Source organism: Hippocampus zosterae, chromosome 10 (assembly GCF_025434085.1).
Source record: "Hippocampus zosterae strain Florida chromosome 10, ASM2543408v3, whole genome shotgun sequence".
In the NCBI taxonomy this organism is placed as follows: domain Eukaryota; kingdom Metazoa; phylum Chordata; class Actinopteri; order Syngnathiformes; family Syngnathidae; genus Hippocampus; species Hippocampus zosterae.
The window spans coordinates 5,408,081-5,422,242 of NC_067460.1; the positions used below are offsets into that span (position 1 = coordinate 5,408,081).

The window sequence follows — 14,162 nt, forward strand, 5'->3', positions numbered from 1 at the left end:
TTGGTTCATTTGAAACAGGTATATCACATGCAACTGCTTATTCACTTGACTTTTTCTTAAACAGAAGTCTCCTGAGTGCAAATTGATTGATTTGAAACATAAAAAGTATCACCATGACTTTTCAATAGTCACAAAACCTTTGACTCGAACAACAGGGAAATGAACAACAATATACATATCCACAACTGCAAGGATCATTTGAAATATGACATAACAGTCAATATAAACACGGAGTGATGTCTTGTTAACTCGTGAGTGATGCCCTCTAGTGTCTAAATGCTATTACTCATTTAGCCACTAGAGGGAAGCAGTACTCTATGAAACATCACTCACCAGTCTACGAGACCTCAGTCAATGCAACACGTGTTCCATTGCGCCCAACCTGCGGGCCAGACGGCACTGATTTTATGACAGGGACCGAGGGCCGGATGAAATTCGACCGCGGGCCGGATTTGGCCCGCGGGCCGGACTTTGGACATGACTGCATTAAAGTGTCATGGCATACAACGGCGTGCAATTTGGCATTCAAAAAATGACATCACCTGAGCCAAAACTATGACAAAAAAGGTGTCCACGCCTGTATAGTTCAGGTAGACCTAGACAAACATTTTCTGACAACATAACTACATATACTATTATGATAATCATAATCAGGGTGCCCCATGTTGGTCTTACTTCCTTTGGCTTGAGATGAAACATTTATCACAACAAAATATGCATGAACATAACGTAACATTTTTCATGTCAATCTGTAAACAAGACAATCAGTCACCTTATAACACATTATTAGCAAACACATGATTAGTAGTCACTGGATGAATATGGGCACTTGATGTTTCACCTAAATTAGGGGTTTGCACATGGTTTTAAGGCAAAAAAGGAGGGGGGAAAAAAGCACTTCATCGTGGAAAACATCCAATTCGACATTACTGGCACATTGTAAACTATTTTTCAACCAGTGTTCTAGTGAGCTGTCATGCTTTATCCTTGGGTATTTTCACTAAATGTCAGAGACCATTTTAAGACCCCTGAAAACTGTTTGGTTCATTCATCAAAATATGGTTTATTTTATTTATTTATTTTTGCAGCAGCTTTCAGTGTGTAAAAATCTGTGAACTGTATCACCGATTGTCAAGCAGACACACGTTTGGCAAAATACATTTAGCTAAAGCTTGCTGGATCATTTATTAACTGTTTAAGTACCGTATGTTGACGTTAGGGCAGAACATGATGTTCAGAGCGGTGAAACAAACTTTAAGTGCTCGTCTTGAAATCAGAAGGTTTGAGACACCATGACGGAGGGCATCAATTGTAACAGTTCATTTGGGTCGTCTCCTCAGGCCAAGAGTTTTTCTGGATTCTTGGAGAGGCTCTGCAGCAAACTCCTTTGAAAGCTTTGCTCAGGTAATTCAGGAACCAGGAACTCCAATAAAAGGTCACAAATGCTGTAAACCAGGTGTCTAATAGAAGGGAACATGGGAGTTTAATTCGTGATGGGAACAAAAGCTCGAGTGACTGTACCAAATCACCAGAATCTAGATTGTTAAGCTTAAAAATTCGTTCAACAAACCAATCGGCATTTCATCACGAGAGTCATGATGAGGTCCACGTTTACGTCATGGTCCATAGTGCACAATCACTGGCGAGTTTACTTTGAGTGGTACACATGCAATGAAATCACTTGAGGTGAGTCCTTGTCCTTTATATTTGAAGTTTCAAATATTGTGAACTAGGAAATCACAGCTATAAGTGCAGTAGAGGCACAGAGTTTATAATATTGCAGGTACAAGTACAGTATACGTATTCACTATCCATCCATTTTCTTGCACTTATCAGGGGTCATTTCGAAGGGGCAGCAGCTGCTCTACCAGGGAACCCCAGACTTCCCTCACGCAAGCAACTCTTCCTTCCAGGGAAGGAAGAGTTGCTTTTCCAAGGTGTTCTGTTCGCAGTCCAATCAGGAGACATAAGCCCTCTCTCAACTTGCGTTCTTGTAATACTGCGGAACGTCATCAGTCGTGGCCCAAGTACGATTGCAATTCAAAGCACAAATAAACCTAAAACGCACGGAACACCCGGACGTTGTTCTTGTCAGCTAGCATAAACCAAGGATATATTGGTTGGATACCCGTGAAGGCATGGTGAAGAAAATATCCCACGATGCCTTTCCTCTTGGTATCATGGAAATCAGTCAGTTGGGGGGGAAGCTAACAAGTAGTTAACAAGTACGCAGTCGTTCCAATATCCAAAATACTCACGATCTTATGAAGAACGATCTCGTGTAAATTTTTAAGAAGACATTACTTGGCGAGTTCACAAAACCGTACTCTACGTTCTTCAAATTGAAAAATGGCCATACTCCTCCAGCGTCTTCTCGGACATCACGGGCCCGATCTGGTATCTTGTTCTTTTGGTCAGGGCCCACAGCTCGTGAACACAGGAGAGGGTGGGGACATAGATCGACTGATAAATTGAGAGTCTGCGACACTGATCAACCTGTCAACCTCCCACTCCCATCTTGCCCTGACTTGTAATCAAGACCTCAAGATTCTTGAACGACTTCAATTGGGGCAGGACCTGACCTGGAAAGGGCAGAGCAACCTTTTCTGACTGAGGACCATGGTCTCAGATTTGAAGGTTTTCATTGCAACCGCTTCACACTTGGATATGAACTGCTGCTGTTAAGAGTTGGGGATCGTGGCTGCATGTAGCCAAAAATACCACATCATCTGGAAAAAGCAGAGTTGTAATTCTAAGAAAACCAAACCAGAGCCCCATACTCCTCAGCTGCACCTTGACATTCTGTCCATGAAGGTTATGAACAGAATCGATGACGATCGAGTCCAACCCTCACTGGAAATAAATCTGACTTATTGCCAGCAATGTGGTCCAAACTCTGATACCAGTCGCACAGGGACCAAAAAGACTGTCTTAGGGGGTTTGGTGCCCCATATACTCACAAAGCAACCCCCACAGGATTCCCCAAGGGATACAGTCAAACGCCTTATCCAAGTCCACAAAACTAATGAATGTAAACCACACCGCTCCTCCTGGATCTGAGAGTCACCTTCCCGACTAACCCTCTTTTCAAACTCCCCTGAATAGACATGACTAGGGAGGCTGAGGAGTGTAACCCCCCTGTAGTTGGAACGCACCGATCAGGTCTCTCTTTTTGAGAGGGGGGTTGCAGAGGCTGCCAACCTGAAGGCACTGTCTCAGATGATCATGCAAAGTAGCAGAGGCATCTCTGATGATCTCAATCAGGACAACTCCACAACATCTAGACCAGGGGTACGTCGATCCTGATCTACCGGTAGATCAAAGACAGGTTCCAAGTAGATCCGAGTAGTGTCGAGGAGAAAAACAAACAACCATTTGTGTGTCTTTGTACATATTAGTAATATATATTTTTTGTGTTAATGTACGCTGCACCCTAAAAATCCTATCAGTCTCATTTTAACCCCCCAAAAAAATAAAAAATTAAAAATTAAAAATAAAATAAAGCAGGTAAATCTTGAATTTACAGTGGCACGTGATTACATCACCGGAAGTTGTTTGCGCTCAGCAGTCTGCAATTGTAGCTTGTAATCAGAGCTGTTGCGCTCTATCTTTTATCATCATTATTCTCATTCAGAGTTTGCTTCGTGCACAATTCACCGAGGGCACGGGCAAAGAATAGGAATCTTGGAGGGCCCAGGGAAGCACTTTAAAATGGTACGTGTGAGCTACGATATTTAACAGGCTGCAAAAGTACATCGCATGCATCCGTTTCAGGCTGTTTCTCATCATGGCGTTTGTGTGTGTGTGTGTGTGTGTGTGTGTGTGCGTGTGTGCGTGTGTGTGTGTGTGTGTGTGTGTGTGTGTGTGTGTGTGTGTGTGTGTGTGTGTGTGTGTGTGTGTGTGTGTGTGTGTGTGTGTGTGTGTGTGTGTGTGTGTGCGTGTGTGTGTGCGCGCGCGTGCTCGCGCGTGCCAGTAAGGGTAGATCCCGGGAGGTTAGTTGATTGAAAGGTAGATCTTCGGTCCAAAAAGTTTGGGCACCCCTGATCTAGACCATTAGGAACTCAAGGTGGATCTCATCCACCCCTCGGACCCTGTCACAGAGCAGCTCTTAGACCACCTTGGTCACCTCAAACACAGCTTTTTTGGAATGTGTACCATCCGTAAAATTCAAAGTGCATGATGATTTGCTGAAGCCAATAATGTTTATTCAATATCTTGTCTTTGTCGTGTATTAAATTAAACAGACTGCACATGACGTGCAAATTATTGTATTGTTTTTATTTATGTTTAATCCTTTCAGGGAGAGCGGTTACCACAGTGGACAGCTTATCATCTTATCCCAACTTCATTGGAATTGGTTTTGGATAAACACTTTTTGAAAATGATGTTCTGAGACTGAATAGGCCAGCAGTTGTTTTGTTTTTTTTTAACTGGGGTCTAATCGAAATGTATGCATCTTGAGGGGTAAGAAAAAGAGTGCACAATCGTGGTATGACTTACCTGTTAATGTAGGGGTTTTGGAAGGAATCAAGGACAATCTCCCAACTGAGTTTGTACTTTTCTGAGCTGAGAAAATCAGTGACTACATCTGTGGACACAAAGGCAAGAAAGGCATTTACTGACTAAATCATTTTCACATCAGAGTATGGGAGCACTGTGGTATAAAAGAGTTCCTTATAAACTGGCATTTCAACTTTAACTGTCCTCAACAAAACCCTTAAGAAGAATATTGAGACCTATATTCCCTCTAAGCTGAGCACGTGCACTGTTCACGCCCCATCAGCTCATGGCGCATGTAGCCAGCCAAGTGCAATTTGCGCCAAACGTTACGCCTGCAAAACATCTTAAAAACCACCTCATGAGAGACCAAATATTTTTTGCGATATTGGAGAGGTTTTCAAAATGTGTGTTTCCATCACCAGTGTGCATTTTGTGCATTCCAGAAGGCAATGGAAACACAGCTACAGACAGGCAAACAACCTACATTTGGAGAGGGTTGTGTCCCGCTTTAACGATGTTATAACCTGACCCCTTCTATTTTTAGGTGAGGAAAAGCTGTGTGGTTCTCAAGGGTTTGCGAAGAAAACAGTGGCCAAGACCATTTCAGAGGCTTATTCGTTATGCCAAACTGTCTTCGCCACCACACTGTTTTGGCAGGAGCCACAGTGCTTTTAGTGCTGAAGGTAATGCTGTTCTGACAGGTAGAGATCAGCTTTCTGCTGTTGTCTAACATGACCCCAATACGCTCATCGATGGAGGCTTTCACTGAAATTCCACATGTGCATGCCACAAAGTTAAAAAGTAGTTGGTCTGACACTCTCAGGCCGTTGGAGGCCAAGGGAGCTTGGGTGCAGTTTTTGTCGTGTTCCAAATGATGTCTGAGTAGGAGACAGATTTTATCATGGTGCATGTGAGGGCACCCAGCTGTGCCTGATTCATTGCCGTCAGCTTTTCTATCGAATAAGGGGGAACGAGAAAGAGGAGGCGGCAGCAACTTCATAAAGGATCTCCTCAGTTGTTAGATCAGCAACATATCAAACTACTACGGTATGAAAATGTAGTCAAAGCTGATTTTCATTCGCAGTCTCTTTGCAAACCAAAGTAATCCACATCACATAATGACGATGTAGCATTTAGCATGACACCAAGCCTGAGTCTTAAAGGTAAAATCTCTGCAATCTTCTGCCACAGCACACCCTATGGTGCCAAGGTGAATTTCATCTGTTGTGTTCCACATGAAGCGTGCTTCACTTTGTCCCACTCCGTTTTGGATGTGTAATGAAACAGTTTTATATTTCATGTGGGGTTTTTGTCTATTATTGTACTTATTTTAAAAATGATTGTGAACATGTTCATCGCAAAAATTGATATTGCTGTCTGTGAAGGGGTTTATGGGACAATCCTTTTCCAAAACAGACATAAAACAGCACTCCATTTCTGTGGTAGACTCTAGCAAACAAAATTTGAAGAGGAATGTCGTCTGTCAATGTTTCTTTGTAGTCCGCTTTTCTGTGACATGATATACACTCGTCAGGAGATTGGCAGGTTAAAAAAAAATAAAGAATTCACCCACCAAATCTGAAAAAGACTGATGTCAAAATGTTACTTTAGAAATGTGACAATGTCTGTATGGTGTGACTTTGAATATGAAATTACTAATTATCAACTCCAACAGGGCATTTTAAAGTTAAACATTTGATCCAACCCCGGAGTATCTCACCCGGCGACCGCTAAACAAGAAAAAAAAAATTGAGGCGGGTCATTGTCTAACAACTACAGCGCTATCAAGGAACTTCAGACTCTGAGCATAGCTGCCCACTCTGTTTTCCAGATCTGCCGCTGTTGTGAAAGCGCTATATAAATCAGCATGTATTGTATTGTATTGTATTGTATAAATTAAAAATATGCAAGAGCGCCAATAATTCTTGTTTCATCTGTTTCAAAATGAAGTGCTGGGGATAGTCTAAATACCGTCCGTTCCACATTATAAAGAGCGCCTAGAAGCATTCATTTTTTTCAAAAGTGCGCTTTATAATCCGATTTGCCTTATATATGGATCTTATATTCTGATTTCGTGGACATAGACTTTTAAATGTTCTGAAAAGCATTTTGTTACAGCTGCGGCGGTTGTGAAAGCTCAATATAAATCAAGTGTTGTATTGTATTCCCTTTAGCGTAGCTTCATCTTGTTCATAACACAACCACAGCCACTATTGTAGCTGCGTCTTATAATGTGGTGCGCCCTATGTATGAAAACCATTTTAAAATAGGGCCATTCATTGAAGGTGTGCCTTCTAGTCCAAAAGGCCTTATTGTGCTGTACATGAACAGGGTCAACCACCTACTTGTAGTCCTTGGACAGATTGTGTTGGTCCTTAGAGCTTCCACAACTGCAGTATAAGTCAAATTGTGTACCTGGCAGAAGACTCATCAGACAATGTAAGGCTTGTTTCTTTGTGTCGTCCTTCTGCTGCTGGCTTCGTTCTATTTGCGGTGAAGTGGGCAAAACTCCTCCTGGCCACACAGACTCCTGGATGACCTGAAGGTAATGGACCCAGTATCTGGTACATGTCAGATTGGCCACACTCACATCCAGCCATCTGAAATTTGAAAATAAAAACAGTTTCAGGTTTGAACCATTGAAGAAAAATGGGGTTCCCGGTAATCAGATTTTGTCCATCGATCCATCCATTTTCCGAACCGCTTGATCCTCACTAGGGTCACGGGGGGTGCTGGAGGCTATCCCAGCCGTCTTCGGGCAGTAGGCGGGGGACACCCTGAATCAGTTGCCAGCCAACCGCAGGGTACACAGAGACGAACAACCATCCACGCCCACTCTCACACCTAGGGACAATTTTTAGAGCATCCAATCAGCCTGCCATGCAGGCCTGGGGAGAACATGCAAACACCACACAGGGAGGCCGGAGCTGGAATCGAACCCGGTACCACTGCACTGTGAAGCCGACGTGCTAACCTCTGGACTACCGGGCCGCCTCAGATTTTGTCATAAAAGTTAATATATATTTTCTTCACGTTTTTTTCAGGCTAAGAAAACCAACTCGTTCTTACAAAATGATGTAATATCATAAAAGCGCACATAGACAGTCTGTTGAACCTGCGGTTTCGACAGGTTTACAAAACGGTCATTGAGTTCACAGTATTGTGACCTTGACATTGTACCTGACTTGACTGACACTAAGAAATCATGGCAGACCAGTCAGTTGGTTTTTTTCATCTATTTAATGAAAATGACAATTGGGCTTATTAGAAATTCCAAAACTTTGGGAAAACGAGACAGGTTAATGCTCAGTGATCTTTCTACCGAGCTGCGCACATTATTTGTTTTATTTTATTTTATTTTGCATGTGAGGTCAAACCATTCCATGTAGAATGGCTTGAACCAAATATAAAAAGCCAGAAAATGTCAAATGACAAATATTCAATTTTACACTGTAAAAAATAAACAGAAATTGTAAATATTCTTTCCAATATATTCAATGCAGCTCCGTGACTCTAAACACGGTATTCTGATTAATATTGTGTTTGTGTAATATAAATTAAGCGGCAAATACACCCGTTTTAATCCATCTCAAGCAGTGGCCATTTTGCCACTTGCCGTTGCCTTAAAAGGGCATCAGAGTCGCTCACGGCTCGGGTCACAACCAATCACAGCTCACTCACCCGTTGGTCATGTGACATTCGCTAGCTGAGCCGTGATGGTCGGTACCTGAGCCCCTGAGCGATTGTGATGTCATTTTCAGTCGAAAAGTAAGTGGCAAAATGGCTGGCCCCTGAGATGGATCAAAAAGGGTGGATTTTGCTGCGTAATATACAGTATATTCACTCATGCAATATTAATAAGAATACTGCTACTGGGACTTGCGGGCCTGCATTGAACAGATTGCAAAGACATATTTTTTGGTTGACTTCCCCTTTAATGTAGGAGACTGCACAGTCACACCAAAGCAAATGGGACAACAGTTTGTTATGCTCGTGTACCACACAAGTGTTGAGCTGGGACTTAATCCTGACCTAATTTCTGTAGAATGCATTGTTAGTCCTGGTTCCACTTAAGAGCCTCTTCGTCAGTAAACTTGATTACATCAGAGATAATTGTGAGGACAACAGGAACATCCTGAAAACAGTTTACATTCCCACAGATGAAATCATTCATTTATAGCCTGTGAGCAAAAAGGAAGAAATCCCCAGTCATTATGTGGATGTGGCAGGACCATGACCAAACAACTCCAGGGGAAAAGGAGTTTCTTTTTAAGATCAAAGCCTATTGTTAGAGAGGAGGCACATCAACCTAGAGAACGGCAACCGCTTGGATAGAATGAGAAAAGTCAAGTTGTCCGGCAAAGATTCACTTAAGCAAGTCAAGCAAGATATTTTTGAACATCAACATCCCGAAGAGATAAAAATTGTCTTGAGTAGATAATGATTTTGTACTACCTCGTAGGCCAGAAAGGGGGCAGATGTTTCTTCACTGATTAATATTTGACACAAAACCAAACAAACTTGTAAGGAAAGAGAAGATTGAATGTACGTGTTCTTAAAAACCTGTCCCGTCACAAAATTATCCGAAAAACCCTTGGAATAACATTCCATATCTGCAAGGCATCAAGTCACTTTGGGAACAGTCAGATGTGCTGCAATTTAGTCAGATTTAGTGACTTTCCAGATTCAAAGACATGGGGAGTCATTGTGTGGAAAAATGAAAAAGTGACCCTGTTGATCCAGACTTGTAACTGCTAAAAATAGCCTAAATCTGACATGGTGAATGACGTCACGTCACGTGAGTTGCTACGCATTGCCGAGCGGAAAGAAGGAGCAGCAACAGTAAAGTCAACATTTCTCTCGTGTGAAGCTTTCCTACATTTGAAAGTAAAGAACAGAGCGAAACACGGTGGCAGCGCGTGTGTAGAAATTGGCGACGTGAAGAGGGGGCTGGACGAAACGCTAGCTCGTTAGCACGGAAGCTAACCGCGGACGTTAGCACGGAAGCTAACTGCGAAAAGTCGCTACGCAGCTGGAACCCACGACCAGAGACCAACCAACCAAATGCCAGCGAGCGTGAGGGAGCCGGTAAACCCACTTGCCACGTTAGAAACACCCAGCAGCAAGCCTACTGGACACGTCACAAACTAGCATACAACCGGCTAGCAACGAGACCCGAGAAAATGCCACCCAAACAGAAGCAAGACACAAAGCAGGAAGAGGATTCCCTGACCCTCACTCAAGTAAATGAATTACTCCAGCAACAAAAAGAACTTTTTACGGCACTCTTGCAACAACAACAGGAAAATTTCAAAGGATTTGTCAAGATGATAATAGACTCAACAAACTCACGACTTGACACTTTTACCAGGGAAGTCCAAGAAATAAAAACCAGCATCAACTTTACCCAAAAAGAGGTAGACGACATTAAAAAAAATCTAATCAGTCAAACTGGCCATTCCAAAGACATGCAAACGGAATTCTACAAAGTATGTGACGGCATGCTTGTATTAACAGACAAGGTGGACTACTTGGAAGGACAGTCAAGAAGAAACAACTTAGTAATTGATGGAATTGAGGAAAAACCAGGGGGAAACGTGGACTGAAACAGAGGAAAAAGTTCAAAAAATCCTTAAGGCGAAACTGCTGATACAGGGGCAAATTGAGGTGGAGAGAGCTCACCGCACAGGAAGACAAAACCCTGGAAGACCTCGACCAAGATTCAAGGACAGATCAAGGATCCCACAAAAAGCAAAATACTTAAAAGGCTCCAACATCTACATTAACGAAGACTTTACAGATGCCGTACGACAAAAAAGAAAAGAGCTCCTCCCAAAATTAAAAGCTGCACGTGACAGAGGGGAAACTACCTACTTAAGACATAACAAACTTATTGTCCACCCCCGCACCAGTACTCCAAAACAACAGGCTCGAGTTCAACACCATCAAGCAGCATACTGAGAATTTTTCACCACCCGACAATAAAAACTCTGACCCTACTGAAGCAGGAAATTCACATACCAAAAAACATGGACTTTGAATCCTTTGATGACCCTTCCAACCCTTTGATGACTTCCAACCCTACTGACCACAAGACGTTTGACCCTGAGAACAACTTGGACCCAGACAATAACTTTTTCAAGACCGACAGACCGCGAGGCAGCCAGCGACGACCGACCGTGAGGGAGCCAGTGATGACCGCGAGGAAGCTAGCGACGACTGCAGGGAAGCCAGCGACGGTGAGGAAGCCTGGAGACAACCAGCCTGCGACCACCGTGAGGGAGCCAACGACGACCGCAAGGGAGCCAGAGACGACCGAGAGGAAACCAGCGACGACTGCAAGGGAGCCAGTGACCGCGAGGGAGCCGGGAGACGGCGAGCCTGAGGCAGCCGGGAGACAACCAGCCAGCGCGCGTGAGAGAGCCGGGAGGCAGCCAGCCGGCGAGCGTGAGGGAGTCGGCGACGACCGCATGGGAGCCAGTGACCACGAGGGACCCAGTGATGACGGCGAGAGAGCGAGCAAAGACAGCGAGGGAACCAACGACGGCCGTGAGGGAGCCATCGACGACCGTGTGGGAGCGGAAAATTCACATCCCAAAAACATGAACTTCCAACCCTTTGAAGATATTGACTATAAGTCATTTGATCCCGAGAACAATTTGGACCCAGACAATAACTTCTTCAACAACAAACAAAGGGTAACAAACTCTGACTATTACCTGGATGAACAATTCAACACTAATATAAAATTGGAAAATGCACTTTCGGTAATACACTTAAACAGTAGAAGTCTCTATAAAAACGTCACAAAAATTAAAGAATACCTGACTAAATTCAATAAATTTAAAATAATTGCCATATCAGAAACTTGGCTTAATGAAGATAAAACAACTGAAATGGAAATAGAAGGTTATGAAATGTTTGCAACTAATAGAGAAAACAAAAAAGGAGGGGGGGGGTTGCAATATATGTAGACAAAGCACTTAAATGCAGTAAAATCGAGAGATTGACAAACACAATAGAAAACCTAATGGAATGTCTAACCATTGAAATACACAATAAAAAGGCATCAAATATCATCATAAGTTGCATCTATAGGACACCAGGAACATTTATTGACACATTCAATAAAAAACTAACAGATATGCTCAGTTTCTACAACGATAAGAAAACACGAATAATATGTGGTGACTTTAACATTGACTTATTAAACCTAAATAGACACAAAAAAACAACTGACTTCATAAATACTATGTACAGCAACAGCTTTTTCCCAGTAATCCTGAAACCTGGCAGAATAACAGTTGACACGGCCACATTAATAGATAACATATTTATAAATAAGATTGATCATAAAATGGAAAGTGGACTTCTCATTAATGACATAAGTGACCACCTGCCTGTTTTTGCAGTTTATAAAAATAAACTAGTAAATATTATAAGAACCAGTAAAAGAGATCATTATCATGCACTATTAGAGCAGAATAAAGGTAACACACAAGAAATATGGAAAATACTTAACCAAGTAATCAGAAATAGTCCTAAAAAAATTGATTATCCAGAGTATTTTATCAAAGGCAAAAATACTATTTTGGAAAGAACTGCAGAAATAGCAACTGAATTTAATGAGTATTTTGTCAACATCGGCAGTAACCTAGCAAAACAAATTCCTGATCCAACAAACCTGTTTGAAATAGATAGATACGTAGAAAAAAACTCCTCCATGATGTTCCTTACTGTAGTAAAACAAGAAGAAGTATCAAATATTATAAAAACCTTTAAAAATAAAAAGTCAACTGATTGCTTTAATATTGATATGACAATAATCAAGCAGATTATAGAATATGTAGTGCGACCTTTCACGCACATATGCAACCTGTCATTCAAAGCTGGTATCTTTCCATCAAAAATGAAAATTGCTAAAGTTATTCCAATCTATAAAAGTGGAGAAAAACATCTGTTTACAAATTATAGACCAATATCACTACTACCACAAATTTCAAAAATATTAGAAAAACTATTTTCTAGCAGACTTGATAGTTTTATACAAAAGCATGCGCTGTTAAGTGAGAATCAATATGGCTTCAGGGAAAAACGGACCACCTCAATGGCAGTTATGGAGTTTGTGGAAGCAATAGCCACTAATATAGACAACAAAGAATTTACTGTTGGGGTTTTCCTAGATCTAAAAAAAGCTTTTGACACAATAGATCACAGTATATTTTTGAAAAAAATAGAAAGATATGGCATTAGAGGTGTAGCTTATAAATGGATAAAAAGTTATTTAGAAAACAGATATCAGTACGTGCAATTCAACAATAAAAAAACGAATCAACTGAAAATCACTCACGGAGTTCCTCAGGGGTCAGTGCTTGGTCCAAAACTATTCATCTTATATATAAATGATATCTGCAAGGTCTCAAAACTATTTAAATGTGTCCTATTTGCTGATGATACAACTTTCTACTGTTCTGGAATAAATCTGAAACAGCTCCTGACAACCGTAGAAAACGAATTAAACAAATTAAAAAACTGGTTCGACAGAAATAAATTGTCACTTAACCGGAAAAAATCGAAGTCAATTGTTTTTGGCACAAGACCAATCAAACACCAAGCTAAAATTATGGTAAACTCAATTGAAATAGAAAGAGCGTATGAAACCAAGTTTCTCGGATTAGTAATAGACTCAAAACTATGTTGGAAACCACATATCGATAACATAAAAAGAAAAATAGCCAAGACCGTAGGGATCCTCTACAAAACCAAGGAAGTGCTAAATAAGAGATCTTTGTACACATTATACACTTCATTATTATTACCATACATGACCTACTGTGTGGAAATATGGGGAAATGCCTGCAAAACAAACACACTCCCTATTCTCAAACTACAAAAAAAAGCAATTCAAATTATTAATAGATCAAAATATACGGAACCCACAAATCCACTATTTATCAAATTAAATACGATGAAATTTTATGACCTGGTTGACTTTAAAATCGCCCAATTAATTTACAAAGCACACAATAACCTGCTCTGCCAAAACATTCAGAAGTTTTTTGAAATTCGAGAAAGCAACTATGAATTAAGAGGTACCAACTTATTCAAAAAACTCAAAACAAGAACAAACATCAAGCAAAGAAGTGTATCTAGCAAAGGTGTTAATATGTGGAATAATCTCGAAACGGACCTAAAAATGAGTAAATCGCTTGCTGATTTCAAAAACAAATTCAAAAAAATAGTACAAACAACCTACATCAATCAGAGTTAAAATGATAAATTCTAAACATTAAATATAATGATAAATCAGAACTAAGTTGATAAATAGAGAAAGGTATTGAAATATCCATTATGAATACAAGAGAAAATTGACACAAGAGTGCCAGGGTGAGGATGTATATAATCCCGATACAAACCAAAAGTTGTGAAAATATCACGGTTAAGGGTAAAGTATGAGCCTTAATGGAGACTTCTTCTTACTTTTTCTTTTCTGATTGATATAAAAATGATTTAGTAGATATAAACACATAACGGGGTAGGACTAGATAAGTTTTTTTACTTCATCCTACTCCCTTGAACATAATAACTGTGTTGAATGAAGACTGATTTCTTTCTTTTTACTTTTTTATCTACCTTATTTCTGGCACTTCATGCGGCAGAGA

General features: G+C 40.9%; 1 protein-coding gene across 3 annotated transcripts in view; it reads right to left on the bottom strand.

Annotated features, from left to right (window-relative positions):
• Positions 1-675: 675 nt before the first annotated feature.
• Positions 676-14,162, bottom strand: part of snx19b (sorting nexin 19b) — a 35,883-nt gene continuing 22,396 nt past the window's right edge. For all 3 annotated transcript variants that reach the window (XM_052078856.1, XM_052078854.1, XM_052078857.1), the window contains exons 12-14: positions 6,916-7,100; positions 4,501-4,588; positions 676-1,460 (exon numbers count right to left, since the gene is read on the bottom strand). In XM_052078856.1, the coding sequence (XP_051934816.1) occupies positions 1,337-1,460; positions 4,501-4,588; positions 6,916-7,100 (397 nt within the window). In that variant the 3' untranslated portion in view covers positions 676-1,336. The remainder of the gene's footprint in view (positions 1,461-4,500; positions 4,589-6,915; positions 7,101-14,162) is intronic.